Source organism: Musa acuminata, chromosome BXJ2-3 (assembly GCF_036884655.1).
Source record: "Musa acuminata AAA Group cultivar baxijiao chromosome BXJ2-3, Cavendish_Baxijiao_AAA, whole genome shotgun sequence".
Classification (NCBI taxonomy): domain Eukaryota; kingdom Viridiplantae; phylum Streptophyta; class Magnoliopsida; order Zingiberales; family Musaceae; genus Musa; species Musa acuminata.
Genome location: NC_088340.1, coordinates 12,964,631 through 12,989,943, shown reverse-complemented (window position 1 = coordinate 12,989,943; position 25,313 = coordinate 12,964,631). Strand labels below are relative to the sequence as shown.

General features: G+C 38.7%; 3 protein-coding genes across 5 annotated transcripts; 1 reads left to right on the top strand and 2 right to left on the bottom strand.

Annotated features, from left to right (window-relative positions):
- Positions 1 to 1,779: 1,779 nt before the first annotated feature.
- Positions 1,780 to 3,583, top strand: LOC135583563 (5-amino-6-(5-phospho-D-ribitylamino)uracil phosphatase, chloroplastic-like). Its single transcript, XM_065099244.1, has 2 exons — positions 1,780 to 1,936; positions 2,118 to 3,583. The coding sequence occupies exon 2, from the start codon at positions 2,229 to 2,231 to the stop codon at positions 3,390 to 3,392; it is 1,164 nt and encodes a 387-aa protein (XP_064955316.1). The 5' UTR covers positions 1,780 to 1,936; positions 2,118 to 2,228; the 3' UTR covers positions 3,393 to 3,583.
- Positions 3,584 to 4,488: 905 nt separating this feature from the next.
- Positions 4,489 to 9,283, bottom strand: LOC135607433 (uncharacterized). The gene is made up of 6 exons (XM_065099243.1): positions 8,641 to 9,283; positions 7,083 to 7,333; positions 6,615 to 6,990; positions 6,357 to 6,488; positions 6,095 to 6,270; positions 4,489 to 4,838 (listed from the first exon to the last, which is right to left on the bottom strand). The coding sequence occupies exons 1-6, from the start codon at positions 9,220 to 9,222 to the stop codon at positions 4,715 to 4,717; spliced, it is 1,641 nt and encodes a 546-aa protein (XP_064955315.1). The 5' UTR covers positions 9,223 to 9,283; the 3' UTR covers positions 4,489 to 4,714.
- Positions 9,284 to 10,344: 1,061 nt separating this feature from the next.
- On the bottom strand, positions 10,345 to 21,881 carry LOC103978262 (signal peptide peptidase-like 1). Of its 3 annotated transcripts, none has more exons than XM_009393994.3 (5): positions 21,741 to 21,881; positions 21,595 to 21,619; positions 20,407 to 21,240; positions 10,864 to 11,064; positions 10,345 to 10,762 (listed from the first exon to the last, which is right to left on the bottom strand). In XM_009393994.3, the coding sequence occupies exons 3-5, from the start codon at positions 21,205 to 21,207 to the stop codon at positions 10,646 to 10,648; spliced, it is 1,119 nt and encodes a 372-aa protein (XP_009392269.2). In that variant the 5' UTR covers positions 21,208 to 21,240; positions 21,595 to 21,619; positions 21,741 to 21,881; the 3' UTR covers positions 10,345 to 10,645. The 3 variants fall into 3 exon arrangements, with proteins under 3 accessions (XP_009392269.2, XP_009392267.2, XP_009392268.2); XM_009393992.3 differs by having other exon boundaries at positions 20,407 to 21,364; positions 21,741 to 21,880; XM_009393993.3 differs by lacking the exon at positions 21,595 to 21,619 and having other exon boundaries at positions 20,407 to 21,364.
- Positions 21,882 to 25,313: the final 3,432 nt, after the last annotated feature.

Here is a 25,313-nt window from a genome sequence, read left to right as displayed (position 1 = left end):
TCATCATTGCCATCAATACTTATTGTCACCATTGGTGCTGCTCACTGTTGCCACCGATATTACTCATCATTGTTTGACCTCGCACATTGTCTTCTCGTCGAAAGAGGAGTAAAAAGAAGAGATTTTATATATATATATATATATATATATATATATATATATATATATATATATATATATATATATATATATATATATATATATATAAAGGATAGTTAAAATTTTTTTAAAAAGATTATAAATAGTAAAATGAGAGTTGTAAACAGTAATTTTTAATATATATATATATATATATCTTGTCAGACAATTGAACGTGATATGCATAGAGAAGTTCTATTAATGTGTGGTTGTGTAATTATGTAGGCTGGATTGGCTTTACACCATTTTTATGGTATCCTGAACAGCGTTTTCTACCCGTGATTGAGTCAAAAGTAATAAATTTTCTTAGTATATGTTAGTATTAGAAGTGATCATCCATCCATGTCATCGACTCAATTCCATATGATCTATTTACTAAACCTCGACAAGTTTTGAGAATCAAATCTTCGTTGGGTTGAACATAAAAAAAAAAACGATTGCTTTGAGTCTCTCACATCAAGAGCATTATCTCAATACAGGTCATTCCAACACTCGAGCAAGTGCAAGATCCAACTTAAGAAAAAAATATTTTATTAAATGTGAAGAAAAATATTTGAAAATTTTTTTTCTTCGGCTTATGTGTGTCAAGTATATTTGACCCAAAATATTGATCACGTCAGTCTATATGATGCAAACGTAGACTATTGATGGGGGTATGCATGAAGGAGGAGGAGGAGGAGGAGGAGGAGGAGGTAAAAGTGCCGCCAATTAAAACGAGTGCTATGTCTTTCATTCTTGGATTACTATTATCTATCATCCCGCTGATACACTTGAAACTGAGTTTGAAGTATGTGTGTCACCATTCTAAAAGGCATTACGATCGAAACACCTTAATTATATGCTCTATTTGCAGTGAGTTTTAGGTATCAATTTTTGGTGATTTTGACTTATATTGTCAGCTCTATCTGAATTGCAAGCTTGGAATCTGCCATTGTGAAAACACATGCATGCTGATGAATGGCGGTCATCGCAGCTCTGCTTCCATTGAGCAGCCAAAGCTGACACGCTACGCAAGTCGCCGTGGAGGAGGACGATATGGTCAGCTTGCAGCAGGTGCGCCTCGAGCCGCCTCCAAGATCCTCTGGTTCTCATGCTTCTTGGGGCGCAGACAAGGGTTGCTGAACTATGCAATGACGCGAGCTCATGCAGAGGATCTCGTGCGTCTTGGAACGCAGACAAGGGTTGCTGAACTATGCAATGACGGGAGCTCAATGAATCTGGTGGAAGAGGGTGTGTTCTGGTGGCCATGATTCGAGCACGGACGCTGAAGTGAGACCATCAGTTGAATCTGGCGACCAAAGCAGGCCAAGAAGAGGGTGTGTTCCTCAGACACGAGTACTCACTCTTGGTGTCTTCCTGCGAATATGACTGATGAGATTTGAGACTGGTTTGAACCAATACATCAATTACTTTATTAGAACCATTATCGATGAACAGAAAATTAAATTTATGTTTTACTTGATACTAATTTATTAGATTGTATTATTTGGTTTTATTTCGGAGTATTTTGTATGAACGATGCGAAGAACACCACAGACTGGCAAAAGCTTGCTGCGCCACAGGTTGATAAGATAGGGAAGCCGCTTTCACCTCTCCTCTCAGGACGCGTGTCGGTTTGATTTAGCCGACACGACCGACGCAGCCGGTGGCCTCTGCGACGCGGGCAGCAGACGAATAATAACCGGCGCGGTGGACGCCAGGGAAACCCCAATCCCTGCTTCTGTACGTCTCTTCTCCGTGGTGATCTCCCAACGCTCGCGATCCATCGGAATCAATTTATTCGATCGGAACAATCGAGGTTCTTTCTCGCCGTTTGATGTTTGTGGGGGTGATCCCTCGTTTATTTTTGTGTTTCTTGTTCTTGTTGTCCCAAATTGATTTTTGATGGTTTCTCGAGAAAAGAGAGAGAGAGAGAGAGAGCAAGATTAGGAATTTAACGAGGATCGAAGGATTTAAAGCATAAAGCAATGTTCTTGCAGGTTGGATTTGGATTAGGATTGGCTTTAGCCCCAAATTGGTTGGCTTCTGTGGATTATTTGGGGGGGAAAACAGAGATTTTTTATCAGATTTGCTGAATCCAATTTGCCACTATGGTCGATACCATTGGCGCAAGCACGTCCCTCGTCGGTCACCACCTGCTCTACCAAAGGCCCTGTTGTAAAGATGACAACTTTAAGCGGCGAACTGGCTCCTGCCGGCTGCTCGTCACGGAGTTTATGGGGCAGCGGTTGCCGATTGGCCCTTCCACTTCCGTTGTGACCCCCAGGCAGAGATACAATGGTTTCGTGGATTCGACCATCAAGTCGATGGCGATGGAGCTGACAAAGGAAAAGAACCCCTCGAAAGAGGACTGGCGGAGGATCGCTCGTGATCTCGGTTACACGAGCGATACAGCAGGCGTGAGTCCTGGTAGATTGTGGCCTCCTGCGAACAAGGCCGACGATCCCATGATTCACAACCCACTGCTCCGTCAAGAAAGAATGGGTTGCGGGTGGTTTGCCGTGATCTTTGAAATGGAAGGGGTGATCGTTGAAGATGACTCCGAGTTGCAAAGGCAGGCCTGGCTGGTGTTATCTCGAGAAGAGGGACGTTCGCCACCGTTGGCCTTCGTTCTGAAGAGAATCGAGGGAATGAAGAATGAGCAAGCAATCTCTGAGGTGCTCTGCTGGTCGCGAGACCCGACGGAGCTCAGACGATTGGCCTCTCGGAAGGAGGAAATATATCGGAGCCTGAAAAATGGTGGATACTATCAGCTTCGATCTGGATCTCAGGAGCTTATGACCACTCTTGCAAACCACAAGATTCCACTTGCTGTGGCATCCACGCGACCGCGGAAGGTCCTCCAAGAGGCAGTCGAGGGTGTTGGCGTCCAGAGCTTCTTGGATGTGATAGTGGCAGCAGAAGATGTGTTCAGAGGAAAACCTGATCCAGAGATGTTTCTGTATGCTGCACAGCTCCTCAATTTCATACCGCAGCGGTGCATCGTGTTCGGGAATTCAAATTCGACGGTGGAGGCAGCACATGATGCCCGAATGAAGTGCGTGGCGGTGGCAAGCAAGCACCCGGTATATGAACTCCGTGCAGCTGACCTCGTGGTGAGGCAGCTGGATGAGCTATCGGTGGTCGACTTGAAGAACCTCGCCGATATTGATTCTCCCGAGTTTGAATCAGGAGAACCAGAGGTGGAAATGGAAGAGGAGGAGGATGACCCATCTCCGTCGTGCTCGGTGGGTGTTGATGATCTGTTCTGGTAAGATGTATTCCGATGCACAGCTTATTGTTTTCCCATCCCTGCAGTCAATATATAATTCATGATTTAAGCAGGAAATTTGGGTTCTTAGCTCTTAGCTTTGTAAAAAGTTATCACATGTAATTCTGCATCCTTCAGACATTGTACAAACTAAAAGCAAATAAGGAGGATGAATCAGTTGCTGGGTGGTCTTCATCGGGCTCATCATGTGCTGAAATATATAGCATAACTCGCAATACTAGTTTCTTTCGAAACGATGTATCATTTGTTTCGAGAGCATGTTGGATGCTAAATCTTTAGATGACATTATCGAGAACAGATGTGCACCCTTTGATAGCATAGCTAATGTTGATACCATAGTTGTCGATTCTGTCTATGTTTGACACAACAAGTAGTTGTTGGATGAGGAACCATAGTTGCCGCAAGCAACAAGTATTTGTCCTTTAAATTTGTAGCTAACCGATCAAGGAAGATAGATAGATATATATATATATTCTCTCTCTCATTCCATTAGTGTCATTTCCCCTTCTTCTGCCTGTTCATTGCTTCTAAGTTACAAGTTGCTGTCTTTGGAAGAATCGAATTTTTTTCGCCACAAGGGGTGGTTGTTCTTCCAAACTCTGGTCGATGTCATACTAATATTAATATAGTATTTTTACGTTGTTTTTGAATGATTCATAGAGCGTGTGTGATATTTATTTTTGTGGACACGGCAGAAGGCAGAATCGGATTGACCGAGCACACCTGAATCAATTGATATCACAAGGGTGTAGTGCATTTTGTATTTGCCATCATATCTTCTTTTGCTGCCAGAGGTAGGTTTGACGAAGTGTGGATTGTGTCATTCCTGTGACAAAACGTAGCCAACAAACAGGTGCATTGAACTCGGAAGATTGCTTCTTGAATTGATGGAAATTGCTTATAAAGGTCAAAATACTCCCAAAGAAGAGAGGTGTTTGGTCGTTGAAACGGCCACACTCGGATAATTTTGGTGCAGAGGCGATGAGTTTTCAGTAGGGTGGAATGGTGGGAGTATCAATAGCACAATGCCTTTCAAACTCGGACCCAAAAACAAGAAAATATCATACACACACAGAAGATAACAAAACACCACTTCACATCAAGCAATTTTATAAAACGATCAGCAATTTGTTTGCCTTTTCGAGTTTTGTTTTCATAACTTGATAAGTAAATATATGGAATCATATGCCCTGGACCTTCCTCCTTACGGCCGGACCTAGAGAATCATAAAGATAATTTGATTAAGGCCAGTCGTCATAAACAGCAACATATTTTGTGCTCTAGCAAGCTGCCAAATCAACATATTTATTCCCATTCCACGGTCGCTGGTGGTTTTGATGTAATATCCTGACAGACCCGGTTCACGCCACGGACATTATTGCAGATCTTGCTAACCACATCGACGAGGAACTTGTGGTCAAAATAGTACCTGAAGAGATTTGCATGCAGGGAGAAGGGAGATTTGCACGCAAGGAGAAGGGGTTAGGAAATTCATAGCACAGTGAAGGTAATTCATGAACCGAAAAAAACATCCATCCAAGTCTAGAATCTAATAATGCGAATGTAAGCATGAAAATAAAAGAGGACGAATATAAGGTACAAAAATTCAGCCTATGGATTCTTAGCATTATGCACTTTAAATTGCACATTTCTACTAAGAAGTTTATCATCTTGATTGCGGAACTGCAATCACAATAGCTTTCTGAACACCAATACTGAGTGAAGAACCATAATAACTAATCACTTTTTTCCTGCAGATTGTGTTTGAAATAGTTAAGGACATACAGTCAGCAGTTGCTGCACTTTGAATTCTGATGATCATACCATTACCTAATCCAAATAAAGATTTCAGCAAAAGTTAGAGATTAGAGATATCTTTTCTGTCATGAACATGGAGATAAAACATATTTTCTTTGGATGTCAAATTACAGGTAGGATCTGGACAACGGTTTTAATGTTTTGAAAGAAGTGTCAGTTAGAACGTCTGTGATCTAGAATAGGAAGTACTCCGGCTCTTCTTTAGTCCAAAATTCGAGGAAAGGGTTGTTTGCAGGCACTGCATACTGCATCTAGTCAGAGATAAATTTCAGATTTATTTCAGGAGCAGAATTCTACTGCAGAAACAGTTGTACAGAAGATCAAAGAATTAGTGTGACTTCAATTTTTAATTGGAAAGGAGATTAAGGATACTACGGATGATTAGAAGTTATCGGAATCTCAGGGATTGCCTGTCTAGTTTAAACAACAGTAGTTAAGAAGTTAGTGTGTTGTAGTGTTTCATTTGGTAGTTGTTGTCCAAAAGTTAGTAGTTAAGCAGCTAGCGTGTTGAGTGTTTCGTATGGTAGTGATTGGTTGGAAGTTAGTTGGTACATGGTGTTAGCAGGTTTTGGTAGTTAGTGTGAATCACTATATGGAGGTTGGATGTATATATTTGTACAGTTCTCGTTGTAAGTTTCAGTAGGTAAGTTAAGTTCAAGGGCATATAACTGGAAGCATACAGTTAGCAACAGTGCACTTTTTGGACGAGGTCGCCATTGGGCCAAGCACACTTCAATGGCTAAACTTGATTTATTACCAGTCTATTCCTTTGCGTTACATTGTAATTAAAGGCATCATTTTATATTTGATGAATGAATGCGAAACTAAAAAAGGTTGTAAAACTCTGACAAGGGGAATGTCACTGACCAGTCTGCCGTCATTCCATCTTCACTGGTAATTGCTCTAAGAACAACCACATGAGAATGGGTTCTTTGGTCACCCTGGACACCAACCGATTGCACTGGTAGAAAAACAGCAAAAGCTTGCCAGATGGAATCATAAAGACCAGCCTCTTTGATGGACTGAATGAAAATCTCATCCACCTAATAATAAAAATAATGTCCAAAGTGAAAGCAATGTTGCCAGCACAATGATTAGATAAAGAACTAAAATAAAATAACAAGCAAACCTGACGAAGAATCTCCAATGCATTTCCTTCTGTTACATCTCCTAGTACCCGAACAGCAAGTCCAGGTCCAGGGAATGGGTGCCTCTTCAAAAATGATTCAGGAACATTCAAAATGTTCCCCATTTTTCGTACCTTTTCGAGCAAAAGTGTCAAATTATTAAAAGCAGTGTAGCATAATTGATGATAAATGATAAAAGGCGCTAGAAAAGAATCACATAAAAGTCTACAATGAACATATGATGATGCTCGAAGCTATACCTCATCTTTAAACAAGAGTTTAAGTGGTTCAATGAGCTTTAGCTTCATTTCCTTTGGAAGTCCTCCAACATTATGATGGCTCTTGATTGTATGAGAGTGAGTCATTCCACTTCCAGGAGGTGGACAGGATTCAATAACATCCGGATAGAGAGTTCCCTGGACCAAGAATGTTGGCCTTTTTCCCAACTTTTCCTCTAGTTCTTCAGCAAAGTAATCAAAAATGCATATGAACTCTCGTCCAATAATTTTTCTTTTCATCTCAGGATCTTTTACACCTTTTAGCTTACTAAGAAACTGCTCGGATGCATCTATACAGGTAACTGGTAAATGCAGATCACTTTGAAAGGTTGACATGACTCGCTCTCTTTCCTTATACCTAGAGCATGGAAAGTTCATAATATTCAGTCAGATGACTGTGATAGAATATATATTTTCTATAATGTCTTAATACTAAGAAAGACAGGCAACCTCAATAAGCCATTGTCAACAAATACGCAGTGAAGCCTATCTCCAATTGCCTTGTGAACAAGAGTGGCCGCAACAGTGGAATCAACTCCTCCAGATAGTGCACAAATCACATGCTCATCAGGCCCTACCAAGCCTTTGATGACCTTAATTTCTTCTTCAAGTACATCTTGCATCTTCCAGTCAGCAGTCACCCCGCAAACATCCAAAAGAAAATGTTGCAGTGTCTCCATTCCTTGTGTTGAATGAGTTACCTATTGACGGATTGGAAGAGAAAATCAAGCGATGTAGCTACACACTGCACTACAATCAACTTTGTATGGTACCAAGATTGTACACATGATTCTTGACCAATTGCAGAACGTACACTAAGCATTCAAAAAATCATGAGGAAGACCAAAAATTACACAAAAGAATACTAGAAATAAATAAGCAAACACCATGTTCAACATATATCTGCGTCTTTAAAGATATGTTTGCCTCATGAATCAACACAATTAATCATTTTTGTGTCGACCAGTCCTGGTACAGACTCTAGCTTTCAAAATTAGGATATAGGATAACTTGCAAAAGATGTCGTGCGTAGTAATATAAGAAAAGAAAGATATTGCTTACATGTAACAGGATGCAGTTTTCTCCTAACAAAATTTAGTATTTTTACTGAAGACACTAAGATTCTTAAGTGAAACATGAAAAGCCATATCAGCTTGATACAGAAACGACGATTCACATGGTCTCTGCTAAAAATTACATCTGAAAAGACATAGGAAGTTGCACCAAACAGCTATAGGAGGGGAGCAACTACAAAGCGAAAAGGTTAATATTTCAGTTATTAGAATTGACAACACGAACAGATTCTCGTTTTTCTTGCCTCATTTTATTTGTTTCTGTACTTCAATTCAATCAAAATAACTCTTCAAACCGATGAGAGGAGATGCATCATACTATCCCAAGAGGCCAAAACAGTGAGTTCTTTAAGGAAGGAGACCTTTACTACTAAGAACACATTACACAACTCAGATAACAGAACAAAACATGCAGTAGTATGATTTCCTCATACGTAATTGCACAAAGAGAAATAATTAAAACCATATGCAAATTATAGTTCTTGTGGTGCCTATCGACAGCAACATCTATCAAAATTATGATAACTCGCCTAGAGTTGCCATAAGGAGTCAGATCTTATTAGATGCCAGACCATGCTGAAATGCAGAGGAATCGATATACATCGAAACATGCATAGCTTGACTTACAATACACGTTGCTGAGGTACGAACTCACAAGCAAATCATAATGTTATTCTACTTGTTCCGCAACATGAATTAATTTTTAAGACAAGTATCTGTTAATGATCATAGCAAATTCTTCACAACAAATGCTACTCAGTAACAAGTTCTTCTAAATTTCAAGTATAGTGGAATTGCGTACTATAAGAAGACACAGTTCCTTCTCCTCATTATGCTGAAGTAAAAATAACTCACTGATACCATGAAAAGCCTATGACGATCTACACAAGATATGTACAGACAGAAGGAAACCAGAGAAGGGATTCCAAAATCACCTCGGGATGGTACTGAAGACCGTAAAACCTTCTTGAGCGATTCTCAATTGCCGCCACCGATCCTTGCAGGCTCCTCGCGACCACCGTGAATCCCTCCGGCAACTTCACTGCCTCGTCTCCATGGCTCATCCACACGGTCTGATGCCCACCGATGGCCTCCGGACCATAAAATCCCCACTCGCCCTCGGGCACCGCTATTTCCATCTTCCCGTACTCCTGTTTCTCCCCGACAGCGACCACGCCCCCGAGCTTCTGGACGATCAACTGCATCCCGTAGCATATTCCGAGCACGAACACGCCGTGCTCCTCGGCGTACTCGATGAAGCCGTCCGGGAACGACGGCGCGCCCGCGGCGTGGACGGAGTGGGGACCGCCGGAGAGGATGACGACGCGGGGCTTCAGCTTGGCGATGGCATCGAGGGTGGAGGTGCCGGAGATACACAGGGAGAGGACGGAGAGCTGCCGGATTCGACGGGTGATGAGGTGCGTGTACTGCGAGCCATAGTCGAGGATGAGGACGAGGTTGCCTGCGCCGCAGGTGGCGACCCCGTTGGCGGTCCTCGAGTTGACGGCGGTTTCCATCTCTCCGGCAGCGAAGGTTAGCGTTTCGGTGGGCGGCGAGAAAAGGAGGGCTCGGTTTAGGGTTTTTCAGGACCATTTGGCGGGAACACCCTTGATCATGACGGTAGATTGTATGATACATTGGATCAGAGCCGTTGATCTGATCGACCATAAGGAACCATCAGATGGACGGCTCATGCGCACCTGTCGCCCAACCACGCTCCGGGGATCGTCGCACTATATGGGCTAACCTTTTTATCTGAGTATTTTGTTTTTGTTTTTGTTTTTTTTTCTGTTATGTGAATTGATGAATTATGTTGAAAATTATCAATATTTTAGGGCTGTTTTTTTATAAAAAAAATTCATGTTTTTAGTATTTTCTAATGGTTATGCTGTTTTTATTTAGCTCGTCTATAGTATTTTTCATTGGCATTTTCAGTATTTTTATTGAGGTAATAAAATACTGTTGATGCTATTAAAAAAAAATACTATAAGTGATGTTTTATTATCTGCTTATAGACTATTACAATATAATATTTTTAAATTTATAATTTGTTTAATTGAAATTATAAATTTATTTAAATCATTTATGATGTTTTCATTGTGGTAGTCATAACAAACTAATTCTTGATCTTTATTTAGGTAATGTTGTTTATAAAATATTGTAAATACCTATGTGAATCATAATATTATGTATCAAATAATATTTAGTATATTTTGATTCAATGGACTCATTTATAGTTATTTTATTGTAGTAATCAAAACACTACATTAGTCTAAAACACGGTAACAGATGAAAAAGTTTTTGAATGACGATTTGATTATTTTTAAAATTAGAGATATTATTTGAAAAAAAATAAAAAGAAAAGGCATCGATTGACAAATACTTCAATTTTTTCTAGGGAAATTGCCCAAGAATTTATGAAAAACTTGAGAAGAATTATTTAGGCAATGATAGAGTATTATTTCTTTCTATTTTTAATTTCTCTCTCCTCTATATTTGAAATTCTTATTTCTACCATCAAGGAAATTATTTTATTAGTGTAAAACCGAAAGTTTTGTGAACTAAAAAGTGGTGTTTGATTGTTGTGAATGCACTACTTGCAAGTCATTGTAGCAAATAATACACGGACACCTCACTCATGTACTGCAAGTATATTTATGATTTATGTAGCAAAATAATCCATTTACAATGATTTCTTCTCTGCTTTCATCTTCTCTCCTATCTTGCAGCTGTTACAACAAGAACCCAGCATTCCCTTAATGCCTCTGTTGCTGGATAACTCCATCAAGAATATAGAATGAATGATTCAGCAACTCGAATGATTAATTTGGCAGATATATACTGGAATTTCATAAATATCTCTCAAGTAGAAGCATCACATTTGTGTTGCCATAAATCAAATTACAAAAGATTGGCAATACAGTCGGGGCCTGACAGGATTTAGACCTCCATAGAGTGAGCCTTTTCACTGGAGACTGGGCAAGCTCCATCCCACAACTCCCTCAGCTCATTTCTTCTCCAAGAAAGGAAAATAACAGGCCCCAGAGTCGATGGTACCTGCAGTAACATCACTTTGTGAGAAAGTAATTTACAATTTCTTTTACTTGATCAAAATTTAGAAAGCTTAAAGTGAGATGCCGTATGATGTTTCATCTTACCAGATAAAGTAGAGCAGGTTGAGGCGACTGAGTTAATATCCCAGCAGACAAGGCACTAACCAACCCAATTGCATATCCAGAGAGTGAACACCATAAGTATTTGTCCCCGCTTGACCGAGATTTTTCTATTGGAGTAGCCATATCTCTAGTCTTCCTATGGTCAAAACAGAGAACCAAAGCTAGAAGCATACCAGGGATAGCCTACAGAATCAGCAAACACACTGTGATTGGTTTTGTAATGGGCATCATAATCATCGGTTTTTACAGATATGGTTCACTAGCACATTTTCGAGGAGCTGTGGAATGGCTCACTGTCTCACAGTGCTCAACAGTATTAAGTAATGCCAATTCAACTGTCATTTCTCATGCAAATGAAAATTAGAGGGTCTCCAGCTAAATATTGTAATGCCATGGGCAAAAATGAAATCCTGAAACCCTATAATTTAAGACACTCATACATGCAGATATTGGTAATAAAATGAAAAACAATCTTCAATTTCTTAAGGATAACATGATCCCAAAACAAGGTGCCATCTTATTAAAGCCAAATATGAGTTACCTTATTCAACATGAAGAACTGCAAGATCTAAATAATACAAGGTTAGCAATGTGACAAAAAATTATTTTATAAGCATACAAATGTTCCACAGATGGTAATGATTATGACATGCACAGTACTTGAACAGCAAAGTGATTGAACATGTTTATCTGTTTTAGACAAAAGAAAACGGTAATTTGCTAGAACCCTTGCAGATTCTAAACTTGGAGTTGATCTCTTTAGGGGATCAGCCTCCGTGGAACTCTATAGGGGTTCCTCTCTCTAAGTTGCTGCTCAAAGGCTGCAGAAAAGATTCATCTATTGCTTATCAAAAGAAGATGAATACATGACTATTTATAGGGTTTCTAAAGCCTAACTCATAATAGGACTCCTATTCAAGACTCCTAATATGACTCCTACTCATGACTCTTATTCCTTTACAACTTCTAATTCTTCTTTAAGAAATAATTTCCAAACCCTAGCCGGCCTCTTCACCTCTTTAATAGGGGTCGACTTAGGTAGATTTTACATAAATACCCCTCTCAATTAGGACTCTCATAGCTAGAGTCCTAACAGACCCGTCCTCTTCAAATCAGCCTTGTCCTCGAGGCTAACGATCCATGAATTCTGGGAATTTGATCTTCAAGTCGTCATAGTTCTCCCAAGTGGCACCTTCTGCTGGTAAGTTCGCCCATTGTATTAGCACTTCAATAGTGGGTCGTCGTCGTCGAGTCACGATTCATCGATCAATAATGGCACTTGATTGGGTCGAGAGTTCTTCTTGGGTAGTTATATTTAGTGGATGGCTTTGGGCTATCTCCAAGCACCTGATCACCATTTCCGTCTGGCCGTCAGTTTGTGGGTGATACGCCATACTCCTTTTCAATTTAGTGCCCTGCATCTGGAATAACTTTGTCCAAAATTTGCTCGTGAAGATGCAAGTAGAATTTGGCACAAGCACAATGCGTCCCTTGTAGCGCAATTCTTTTGAGTCCCAACTGTAATGAGCCACGGGGCTTGGTGTTTCCTTCAATTTTTTTATGATCTTACTGGTCTCCGAATCTTCCTGCCATTCCATCTTAATATCCTCAAGGAAGTCATTGGTCGGAAGTGAAACGATAAAAAATTCAGCTTGCTCGGGTAGCCGCGAAAGCGTATCTGCAACAACATTCTCTTTTCCCTTTTTGTAATGTTATTTCATAATCAATTCAAGAAGTTTTGTTACCCATTTTTGCTGCTCAGGGGATGATATCTTTTGCTCCAAAAAGTACTTAAGTCTTCTATGGTCGGTTTTAATTTGAAATCGTCGACCGATCAATAGGGTCTCCACCTCGTTGCTGCGTGCACAATGACGAGCATCTCCTTATCATATATTGACATATCTTGATGGGAGGGAGATAATGCCTTGTTAGTGTATGCGAGTGGTCGACCATCTTGCATAAGAATGCTCCAATTCCGACTCCAGATGCGTCGGCCTCAATAATGAAGGGTCGGCTGAAATCTAGTAGTGCTAGCATCGGCGTCGTCATCATGGCTGCCTTAAGTTTGTCGAAGGCAGCGGAGGCTTTGTCCGACCATTGGAAGACATTATTTTTCAGAAAGGAAGTGGTGCACTGATCTTTCCATAGTTTTTCACGAACTTGCGGTAGTAGCCTGTTAAACCCAGAAAGCCATGTAGCAATTTTATGTTCCACGGGGTCAGCCAGTTCTGCATTGCTTCTATTTTGGAGGGGTCCACCATCACACCTACCTCTGATATGATATGCCCAAGATATTCCATCTTTTGTTAAAGAAAGCAAAAATTCGTAGTGGTCGTTGTGTGTTCGAAAGGCAGTTTTCGGTATGTCTTTTTCGCACACTCGTATTTGATGATACCCGGATCGAAGGTCCAGCTTTGTGAAGATTTGTGCTCCCTTTCATCTAGCAATTCATCTACTACTGGAATAGGGTATTTATCCTTAATGGTTATGCCATTGAGAGCTCGGTAATCAACACATATTCGCCTTGTTTCGTCCTTGCGTACAAGTAGCACCGGTGAAGAGTAGAGGCTGCAACTTGGCCGAATAACTCCTGTTTCAAGCATCTCTTTTATAATCCTTTCTATTTCATCCTTCTGGAGATGTAGATACTGATATGGCCGAGTATTTGTTGGAGGTTTGCCTGGAAGAATCGTTATATAATGATCATGCCAACGGGTAAAGAGGTAGGTTGTGCGGTTCGTTAAATATATCTGAAAATTCAGCAAGCAAAGGGAGTAGGTTTGAATCTTTAAATTCTATTACCTCTCCCTTAGTTTGCTGCTCAAGTTGTACCAAAAAGCCACTGCATGCTTTATGCAAAACCTTCTCAATTTGTTGTGTGCAAATCATCGTTACGTCGTCCCCACGTTTCCCATGCAGTATCACTTGTTTCTCCTTACTGTAAAATTTCATAATTAGTTGCATAAAATTCAAAAAAACATCACCTAATATCGTCAACCATTTAATTCTGAGTATGGCCTCATGATCATTAAGAGGGAGGAGGAAGAAATATGCAATTATCTCTTGGTCCTGCAGCAACAGTTTCACTCGCAGGCGCTTACGATCATACTTCAAAATCCATATTATTTATGATAGGTAAGGCCATCCGGATAGCAACCTTATTATTTATGAAGTTATTAGTACTGCCCGTGTTGATGAGAACAATGATCGGTTGTTGTTTAAGAAGACCTCCAACTTTCATCATTTGCGGGTTTGAGTAGCCGGCTAGTGCATGTACCGTAACTTCGATCGGTTGTGGCTCTTCTTCTGCATCTTCTTCTTCATGTTCAAGGCTCTCTTCTGGATGTTCAATGACCTCTTCTTCTACTGGTTCAATCATAAGAAGTCTCCTTTTACTACAACGATGCTCATGGCTCCACGGCTCGTCACAATGCCAACATAACCCCTTCGCATATCGTTCCCGAAGCTCTTCTCTTGTCAACCTCTTTGGTGTAGGGACTCGGTCGACAATAGGGGGGGCTGAGGGCTTCAGTATTGTTGGTCGAGGAGCGACCCTAGTCCTCCGAGCTTCATGGTTCAATTGCTCCTCTTGATGTCGTGCGAAAGAGATGGCCGCCATAAGCGTGTACGATTGTCACGCTTTAACTTCTCCCCGGATCTCCGACTTCAAGCCCTCAATGAAGGTCCCCAATAGCTGTTTTTGAGACCAATCACGAGTTTGATTAGATAACCTTTCAAACCTGGTTTGGTACTCTTGAATGGTGGAGGTTTGTCGGATCTTTGTTAGTTGTCCGTCAATGTTCTCGTAATCGGTTGGTCCGAAGCGGATCAGCAGTCCTTCTTTGAATTGTCGCCATAAGAGGACTCCATGAGTGTGTTCAAACCAATCAAACCATTGTATGGTATCCCCTTCAAGATGTATAGCTGCAATTTTCACCATAGATGCGTCCGTGGTTTTGTGGTACCGAAAATATCGCTCCGCGCGCGAGATCTAATAAATCGAGTCTCCTTCTTCCCATCTAGGGAAGTCCACCCTCATGCGTGGATAGTTGGGGTCGGTCATAAAGCCTCCTCTCCCTTGGAAGTCATCTCTTCAGGCTTGGTACGATTGGGCAAAGCTCTCTCCTTGATGTGATTTCTTCGGGCTTAGTGGTCGGCCCAATCTGAGTTCGACAAAGAGCGTCCGAATCTTAACCTCCATTTGCGCCTCGAAGGCTTCGAATTTAGCATTAATTGCCTCCTCAGATACCATAGTATATGCCTCCCAATATGTGATATTAAGATCTCTCTTTTGTTGTCGGGTTAAAGGCATGTATAGGTTGAGAGAAGTGATGGTCGAAAGGGTTGGTGGATCGGTGGATGTAGGCTGCGGTTTAGGCTTGTTTTGTGGCTGTTTTGGGTGCAGTTTGAGGGTGTGGTTTGGTGGAGTTTTAGGGCTGTGGATAAAAGTTTTGGATCTGTGGTAGATGACAGCAAAGGTTTGATAGAAATCAGTGGAAGTTGCTGCAAATATGTGCTGTCTTGTAAGAGCAGAATTATCGTCGAAGAAACAACGGTTTCTCGACGAAATTTCCACAAAAAACTTAGAGATTTGAGGAGGGAATCGACAGCAAAATCTCAATTTATATGACAGCAAGGATGTCCAATTTAATCAAGAAAATTTTGGCAATATAGCAGCAAGGAAATTGGTGCAAGTTGCGATAACAGAATTCTCGTCAAAAAATTTCAGCAGTTTGCGACGAAAATTTGCAGCAACACAAAATCGTTTTTAGAGATGAATTCCTTAATAGATCAATATTAGATGAAAGCCAAGATGATTTATAAAGTGTATAAGAAATTTCGTTAAAAAATGATTGCAAATAGATCGGTTAAGACAACAATATGAGGCTGAAATTTTTTGCAGATTTTCAAGTATAGCAGATTGGACGTAAAAGATCAGTGGTTTATATTAAAAACTTTTCGTCGAAGCGAAAGGGGAATCCACTATTAGGAAGTGTCAAAGCTATTATAAAAATTTCATAGAGATTTGGACAGAAAAAACATAGTAGCAAGATTAAACAAACTGTGCTATGCAGTTGGAATTTTACAGTGCAGATTTTCAAGTATAGCAGTTTAGCCGTAAAAGATCAATGGTTTATATTGAGAATTTTTTGACAAAACCAAAGGGAAATCTGCTGTTAGGAAGTGTCAAAGCTGTCATAAAAATTTCATAGAGATTTGGATAGAAAAAACGTAGTAGCAAGATCAAACAGACTGTGCTTTGCGGCTGGAATTCTACAATGTATCTTTCGTCGTAGAGATAAAAACTTTGCGATGAAAAGTTTATGCAACAATTTTGGAACAATTTTTTTTTGGATTTTTGAATAAGGATAACTAAATTGCAACAGTAGTAAGGTAGGAAATCAGAACCTGTTGCAATTCACGGGGAGATCAAAGGATGATCCGTGATGGTGGAGATGACGGCGGAATTTAACGACGATCTTTTAAGCAATTGTGGGAATTGCTTTGAGCGACTGTGGAGGGTTGATGGATGGCTGTGGAATGACAGTGAGACGCCAAGAATGCTACTCTGATACCAGGTGTTAGAACCCTTGCAGATTCTAAACTTGGGGTTGATCTCTTTAGGCGATCGGCCTCCTTGGAACTCTATAGGGGTTCCTCCCTCTAAGTTGCTGCTCAAAAGCTGCAGAAAAGATTCATCTATTGCTTATCAAAAGAGGATAAATACATGGCTATTTATAGGATTTCTAAACCCTAAATCCTAATAGGACTCCTACTCAATTAAGACTCATACTCAAGACTCCTAATAGGACTCATACTCAAGACTCCTATTCCTTTACAACTCCTAATTCTTCTTTAAGGAATAACATCTAAACCCTAGCCGGCCTCTTCACCTCTTTAATAGGGGTCGGCTTAAGTAGATTTTAAATGAATGCCCCTCTAAATTAGGACTCTCCTAGCTAGAGTCCTAACATAATTTTGGTTCTTCATAAGCTATGAAAGTAAGGCATTACAAACTTGAGCTTAAACAAATATGATCTTTTCTTATAGCAAGAGAAAGATTGGCTATCAGCTCATTCTTGGAGTTAAATGAAGAAATTTAAAAACAGAATCTCTCTTATCAATACCCAATAGTTCCTCTTCGTGTATCCTGTGTTCCTACATGGTGGAGCTATGTAAAATTTCTCAAAAGGCAAGTTGTACACAATAAAGAAAGACCAACAAAGTGATCTTCCCTGTGCCATTTGTCTCATTTAGAATACTGGTAGAGCTACATGTCTTTGTCTTAAAAAAAAGGATTGTGTGGGATCTGAACCAAAGTGGGTGCTACACCATCGAAAAACAGAATCAAGATCAGGCCACATATAGTGTGGTGGAAGAAAGGTGGAAGAAAATCTCCATCTCTATGAATATAGAGCAGCAATTTAGTGATCAAGGCCAATTTTTGTGCCCAAACTTTAAAAAATAAAAACACTTAAAAACATGCCCAGAAATTTTAACTGGAAGTCAAAGCAGAAAAGGAGTAGAATGCATAAATACATTTACCATGTGGGACTGAAAGCAACAAGAACCATGCACATAACAGAAACCCACTAGAATTGCACAGTGATCATATAACATCCACCACCACTCTCTAGCTAAGGCACATTAGAAGAAAAGTATGGCTCAAGTTATACACGACAACATAGAAAAGGATCAACAAGGAAATGCATGCTGCATTATAAGGACTCGTATTAGTATGGTATTACAGATCTAGAAAAGAGAAGTCTGTAAATTTGTCATCAGGAATAAAATAACAAGTCAATGTCATCAAAATCCAAGTATAGAGTAGGCAAATGATAATAAATTGAAAATATCAATGAGGATTAGTAATGTCTGTAACAGAGAGAAAATAGATTAGGAAAAAGAATATAGGAGGTAAAGAAAGAAGCTTCAACATCAATTAGTATACCTTCTTTAATCGAAAAGGTACATACAAGCAGGGTCTGCCGTATCGAACCGTACCGCCCGGTACGGGCGGTACGTACCGGTCCGACAGGTTGTCGGTACGCAGACCGCCTGTTACCGGTCCGAGTGCACTGTAGCACTGTAGCAGCGCTACAGTACTCGGCAAACCTGGGTGTACCGCTCGGTATACCTACCGTACCGGTACCGAGCCCAGGTCGAAATACCGGTACGATACGGTATTGCGAACCTTGCATACAAGAACTATCTTAGTATCATACAAGACCACGAGTCTAAACATAAATCTAAATAAAGACTCAGTTATTTTATATCATTGCCTAACCAACAATAACTGAAGAAAAGAATTGAGTGAAATATTTTTATATCTAGACTATAATAAAATTTAGGGTTAAGGTTTATTTTAGCCCATGTGGTTTTGACCATGGACCACTTAAACCCTTATGATTTACTCGTATCTAAAATAACTCATACATTTTAAACCCCCCCCCCCCCCCCCCGTTAAGTCTGAGTTAACAGACTTTAGAGTTTGCTTATGTGGCATGTTGACTCATAATAAACTATTAATATAATGACATGTGTAATTTAAATTTTAAAAAAAGATTCATTTTAGCTCCTATACTTTTGGCCATGGACCACTTAATTCCTTATGGTTTTGTTTGTATCTTAAATAACCCATACATTTTTAAAAACATAGCATATAAGCTCCTCCCATCAAGTCTGAGTTAACAGACATTAGAGTCTGCTTACGTAACTTGCTGACTCACAATAAATCATTAATATAATGATATGTGTAATTTAAGTTTTTTTAAAAAAATCTATCTTGACGATGAAGAGGAAATGGCAGAGGCCGTAGTGATGAACAAAGGTGGAGAGGCAGAGGTCGCAAAGGCCGGAGGTAGAGGTGAAGGAGAGCTGGACCTCACGTCGTAGGCGTGACGATTAAAGGTGCAGGAGAGGACGAAGTGGGAGGCAATGGAGACGAAGACGCCCAAGAGGAGTAAGAGGGACCAAGAGACTATTGTATGCCTAGCATCAGACCCGTCGATGCACATCCACCTGAGGTAGGACAGAAAGCTCCTGAGCTTATCATCAGCGTGGGAGAGGCCATGTGCATACAACGCCCTGCTAGGTTATAATGGCTTGATGCTGCTGGTGGCGGTCATTTCCATGACAATGCCTCCTCCCGCCATTGATGGTAGTCTCAATTTTTTTAATTTAAATTACACGTGTTATCATATTAATGGTTTATTGTGAGTCAGCATGCCACGCAAGCAGACTCCAACGTCTATTAACTCAGACTTGATAGAAGGGGCTTATATGCTATGTTTTTGAAAATATAAAGGTTATTTTAAACACAAGTAAAACCATAAGAGCTTAAGTGATTCATGACCAAAATCACAAGGGCTAAAATGAATTTTTTTCAAAAACTTAAATTACACATGTCATCATATTAATAGTTTATTATGAGTTAACATGCCACGTAAGCAGACTCTAATGTTTATTAACATAGACTTGACGAGGGAAGCTTATATGCTATTTTTTTGAAAATATAGGGATTATTTTAGACATAAGTAAATCATAAGGACTTAAGACTTAAGTGATCCATGGTCAAAATCAGAAGGACTAAAATGGACCTCAACCCTAAAATTTATAACAAGGACTTTTTCTAATCCAACCAAATGCCTATTCCAATGCAGTAATTAGCTAATCTTGTGCACCCTAAGTAGGACTGGTGGTTCAACTATAAATGGACTCTAAATTGAATATAAATCCAAACCAAAACTAGGCGTAAGTCAAGATGAGATTGACTCTAGAATGTCTTAAGCTGAATTTGTAACAACTAATAGAAACCAACTTAAAAGAAAACTAAATATGGAATATAAAATGAGAACACGACTAACACCAAGTCCTAGACCTTCAACTAAACCAATTAGGTGCCTTATGATACCTTTTGCACTTAAGTCTTTTCATATCAAGTCCTTTAGTTCAAGTATTTGATTCTCAATCCACAGTCATCGGTACCATTTTCTTAAAAGAAGATATCAATGTATCATAGTTCTCATCCCAGGGAAGTTGAGCCATAATTTTAACTTCCAATTATTACAAGACTGAAGATGGTCCAGTCCGTTATCTCGAGTATTCTGCTACTTCATCTACCAATCCCCAAACGCTAAACATTGCTGTCCAGTGCAGCAGCTCTCCAATACCTGATTTTGAAGCCAAACAACTCTAATGGAAGATTAAATCTATTCTAATATGACATTAGATCGCCATAAACATTCAGCATTATCAAACTCTTTCTAGTTTCAAATTCATAAGAACAGTGCCAAAGATCATCACATTTGGCATACATTATGAAAAGTGAGAAGATCATGACCACAAAAATGTTTACCACGTCTAGAATATCATTTCAAAAATAGAAAGATAATAAAGTGACTACTTGGCTACCATTACTGAAAATATTTGAATTACACAGGGCACTCTAAACACTTATCATTCATAACAAAATAAGCTAACTTATAAATGTCATAACAATGTCAAGTGCAAAATGTAACATACCATGTCGCCTAGTCCGAGCATCATGTACTCTCCATGACCGCTCCCAGTAATTACCTGCCCACCGATCAAATTTCTTGGGAACACAAGCTTAACAGGAAGCTCCAGCTTCTTTGTGATTAGATGTAATCCTGGAAGGCTCAAGCTAGTTGCCACTTTGTGAACAGGGTTAGATGCCTTTTGTGTTGCAACTGAGACCATAACATTTGCTCCAAAAAACCTCTCCGAGAAGAAGACCCAGAAAATATCATACAAAAACAAGCAAACAAGAAGCAGTGCACATATCTTGATATTAGGTAGTCGCACATGGCTGACAAAAGCTATACATATGCAAATCCCCAGGATATTGTTCAGAATCCAATTTCCAGTAACTAGCCAAGCTGCCACAGTTCCTGTACAAAGCAGCAATAAAATTCCTTGGCTGCGTGTGAGCGGCTTGGGACAGCACCTAGAAACAAGAGGGTCCATTAAACCAAACTGCGATCTGATGAAGGCCATGTACGGGGAGAGACAGAAATAGAGAGCAGATGCCGAAGCAACAGCCGTGAAGGCAGTTATAAACTGGGATACTGATGAAAAGAGATAGAACATCAATAAGAGGCTACAAGAGCTAGCAAGGGGGATCATAAGTGCTTGAGATCGGTCTAATGTGATCGACGACTCTGAAAAATCCAGGTTCCTTGCCATTTCCTTGCCATGATCCAGAGCTCTGGAGGCTGATGCAAAAGTCACAAAGATCGCAGTTGCAATGAGAGTGAGGGACGCCGGTTCAAGTAAGTAAGCAAGCTTCCACAGGGACTCCATTTTAGTAATAGTAACACAAGATCCCGTCTTTATCTGCTGTCACACTATAGACACATCAATGGGACTTCCATGAATCAGTAATCAGAAGTACAGATCTTTGTCTCATGTTTTTCAATATGAATACTCCAAAATTTCTTGGTGGATACAGCTGAATGTCCTGGATAGATCAAAAGGTTATCGCTCCTAAGTTACATACATCGTCACATCAAATTGAAAAGTTTACATATTCGGCCTTTAAATTACGTGAGAATCGATGAAGATTAAGACGGTATTAAACTAATGTTCAAGACGAAGTCCGAGATGAGAAATCATATCCAAAGAATAGAAGAAACAAGACACAGAGCGCATGTTTTAGATGGACAAGAAGAGGGATCCACGGATATTTACCTGTGCAAGAAGAAATCCGTTGCCTCTGCCACGAGGAGAAGACGAACCAAGAGGTGTCGCGGAGAAGAGGGCCAGAGATCAGATTTTGGATTAGGGTTTGTGAATATGAGGGAATTTTAGGGCATCGAGTGAGTTTTCGAGAGAACCTGATCAGGACTTCCGATCGATCAGGTTTTGAAGGCTTTCCGCCACGGAAGAGGACTCGCGAGGCGGAGACTCCCGAAACTGTTCCCACGACCAAGCACCGCAATGGGGTTGACTTGGGTTCCGAGGCGATGAGCTGCCCATATCACCACCCACCGCAGACTCTTTAATCCGCCGTTTCCTTTTATATAAAATATAAAATTAAAATGATCTATTAAAAAATATTGAATGATTTTTTAGAAAATATTCTTATCTTAGATATTTTCCTTATCGGTACCTCCTATTTTATTTTTTTTCAAATAATATTTTTAATTAAAAATACTCGTCCCTCAATTTTTTATTTATTATAGTATTTTGATCACGATAATCAAAATACTGTAAAACCTATTTAAAATATTATAAATGAGTAATGATAATATTATCATTATAAAAATATAATATTATAATTTTACTAACTATATCATCTATAATATTATAATTTTCAACTAACTATAAGTATTAAAATATTCCAACCTCAATTCAACTAACTATAAGTATAAAAATATAATATTATAATTTTCTACGAATAATGATAATATCATCTATAATATTTTAATAACATCTATAATGTTTTCAATACATCAATAATATTTTAATAACATCTATAATATTTTCATAACATCTATAAAAATTCAACTAACTATAAGTATAAAAATATAATATTATCAGAATTCCTATGATGTTGCAAATGGTTCTATCCGTAATGGGTATATGATGTCCTAATAGATAGGTAGATACATTTTCGTCTTCATCTACATGTAAATTATTATAAAATAGCCTAACAAATCTAAGGTAGATAGGTTGACTCATTTGAAGGATTGGGAGAATGTATAGATTAGTAAACTATTGAATATGTTCTAAATCACTTAATTCATCTAAATCAATATATTTACCCTTTAAATATGTCTAGGTTCTATGGAAGAAAATTTTAGGGCATGTTGATTAGAATCGAAAAGCGGGGAGTCGTAATTTTCATCTAATCTCCTCTTCCCTTTGTCCCTGGAGGATCTTCTAGAACCCATTGAGACTACAATAATAAAGATAAATAAGGAGCAAGAATAAGTAATACAAAGGGGAAACAATTTGGTGTAGAGATTACCTTAGTAGTTCTCCTTTTCTAGTGATCTTTAAAAGAATGTCGGAGATTGATCCTTGATCTAGTGGGAAGTGGGGATTTTTGAGTTACTAGAGGGAGAGCAATATGTTTGGAGCTGTTTGGAGGAGTGTAAAATGTGTTGGGGTCAGTTCTACCGTCGATCCTAACTTGTGTTTATAAGGGGGCAAGTTGCAGGCGGTGGCACTGTTGGCTGGGCGGTGCTACCGCCTACAACATGTGACAACTGGCGGTGCTACCACCAGCTGGGCGGTGCCACTGCCTACAAGTAGTGAGCACTGCTCATAAAGCACACACACTCACACACATCATTATGTAAAATTTACATCATAAGAGGAGAAGATCCATATCAAAACATCATATAAAACTCATAAAATATATACCTGATTCATCATACAAAACTCGTAAAATGCATACTATAAGTTCATGAATCAAGTGAGCGAACTTTATAAAATAAAAATCGAGAAAGTCCAAAAATAAAATTCAATAATATTCATGCATTTGGACAATTTAACATCCCTAATTCCCTTCTAATGAAATCAAATTGTTCTTCATTAATGGTTTTATAAATATATCGGCTAATTGATGTTTCATATTAATAAACTCTAATATTACATCATGATTATTAACAAGATCTTGTATGAAGTGATGCCTAATGTTAACGTGTTTAGTTCTAGAGTGTTGAATAGGATTTTTTGCTAAGCATATTACACTAGTGTTATCACATTTTATAGGTACGTTTTTCAGGTCAATTCCATAATCCTTTAAAGTATTTTTCATCCATATAACTTGAGCACAACATGCACCAACTGCTATGTACTCCGCTTCGGTTGTAGATAATGTAACCGAGTTTTGTTTCTTGGAAGATCAAGAAATGAGTGCGTGTCCTAACAATTGACACGTTCCTGATGTGCTTTTTCTATCTAAACTATAGCAAAATCTACATCAGCATAACCGAGCAATTCAAAATTCTTAGATTTAGGATACCATAATCTTAATTTAAATGAGATTTAGTATACTTAGTTTAGGAGTTCATTTTAGGTATCTATATATTCTTTTAACAACTTTTAAATGAGATTGCTTAGGGTTAGATTGAAATCTAGCATAAAGTCCTACGCTTAACATGATGTTCAGTCTAGTTATGGTGAGGTAAAGCAAATTACCTATCATACCCTTATAAGCTTTTTGATTAAAGCTTTCTTCACATCAATGTATAACTTAGTGGAGATACTCATAGGAGTGTTGATAGCATTTGAACTATCTATATTAAATCTTTTTAGCAAGTCTTTATTTGATTAAGAAAAATATCATTGCTAAATTGATTTGTAAGCTTAAAAAAAAGGTTAGTTCCCCCATTAGGCTCATTTCAAATTCTAGACTTATACTTTTGGCAAATGATTCACATAAGGATTCATTTGTAGAATAAAAAATAATATCATCAATATAAATTTGAACAATAAAAAAATTATTTTTAAAATTTTTAATAAACAATATAGTATCGACCTTGCATTTAGAGAAATTATTATAAATTAGAAATGAGCTAAGTCTCTTATACTAAGCCCTTGGGGCTTGTTTCAATTCATAGAGAGCTTTAGTCAATTTAAACACATGATTAGGAAAATTATCATTCTCAAATCTGGGAGGTTGTTCAACATAAACTTCTTTGGAGATAAAGCCATTAAGAAAAGCATTAACATCCATTTGAAATAACTTAAAATTATTACTACTATCATAGGCAAGGAGCATCTTTATGACTTCTAATTATGCCATAGGAGTGAAAGTTTCTTTATAATCAATACATTTTTCTTGGTTGAAAACCTTAGCTACTAATCTAGCCTTGTTTTTAACCATGATACCAAATTCATCTTGCTTGTTTCTAAAGACCCATTTAGTACTAATAACTAAATGATCATTTGACCTTGGAACAAGCTTCCACACTTTATTTCTCTCAAATTGATTCAATTCTTCTTGCATTACGATAACCCATGAATCACCTTTCATGACTTTATCAATGTATTTAGATTCAATCTGGGAGAGAAAAGCAGCATTGGCATAAAAATTCTTAAGAGAAGAATGAGTTTGAACCCCTTTCGATGTGTCTCATATAATTAGCTCCTTAGGATGAGCATCTACATACTTCCATTCCTTCAGTAAAAAAGGTTCGAAAGAAGATGCCTCCAAGTTGCTAGATGCAGAAAAGGATTCATTTAAATTTAAAGTATCAAATTTAAGATCATCATCAAAATCATTTTGTTAACTTTAAAAATTTCATTAAAAACAACATAAATAGATTCTTCTATAACTAAAGTTCTTTTATTGAAGATTCGAAAAGCCTTTGAAATAGAAGAATAACTAAGAAAAATTCCTTCATTGGATTTTGCATCAAACTTTCATAAGGTATCTTTTTCATTCAAAATAAAAT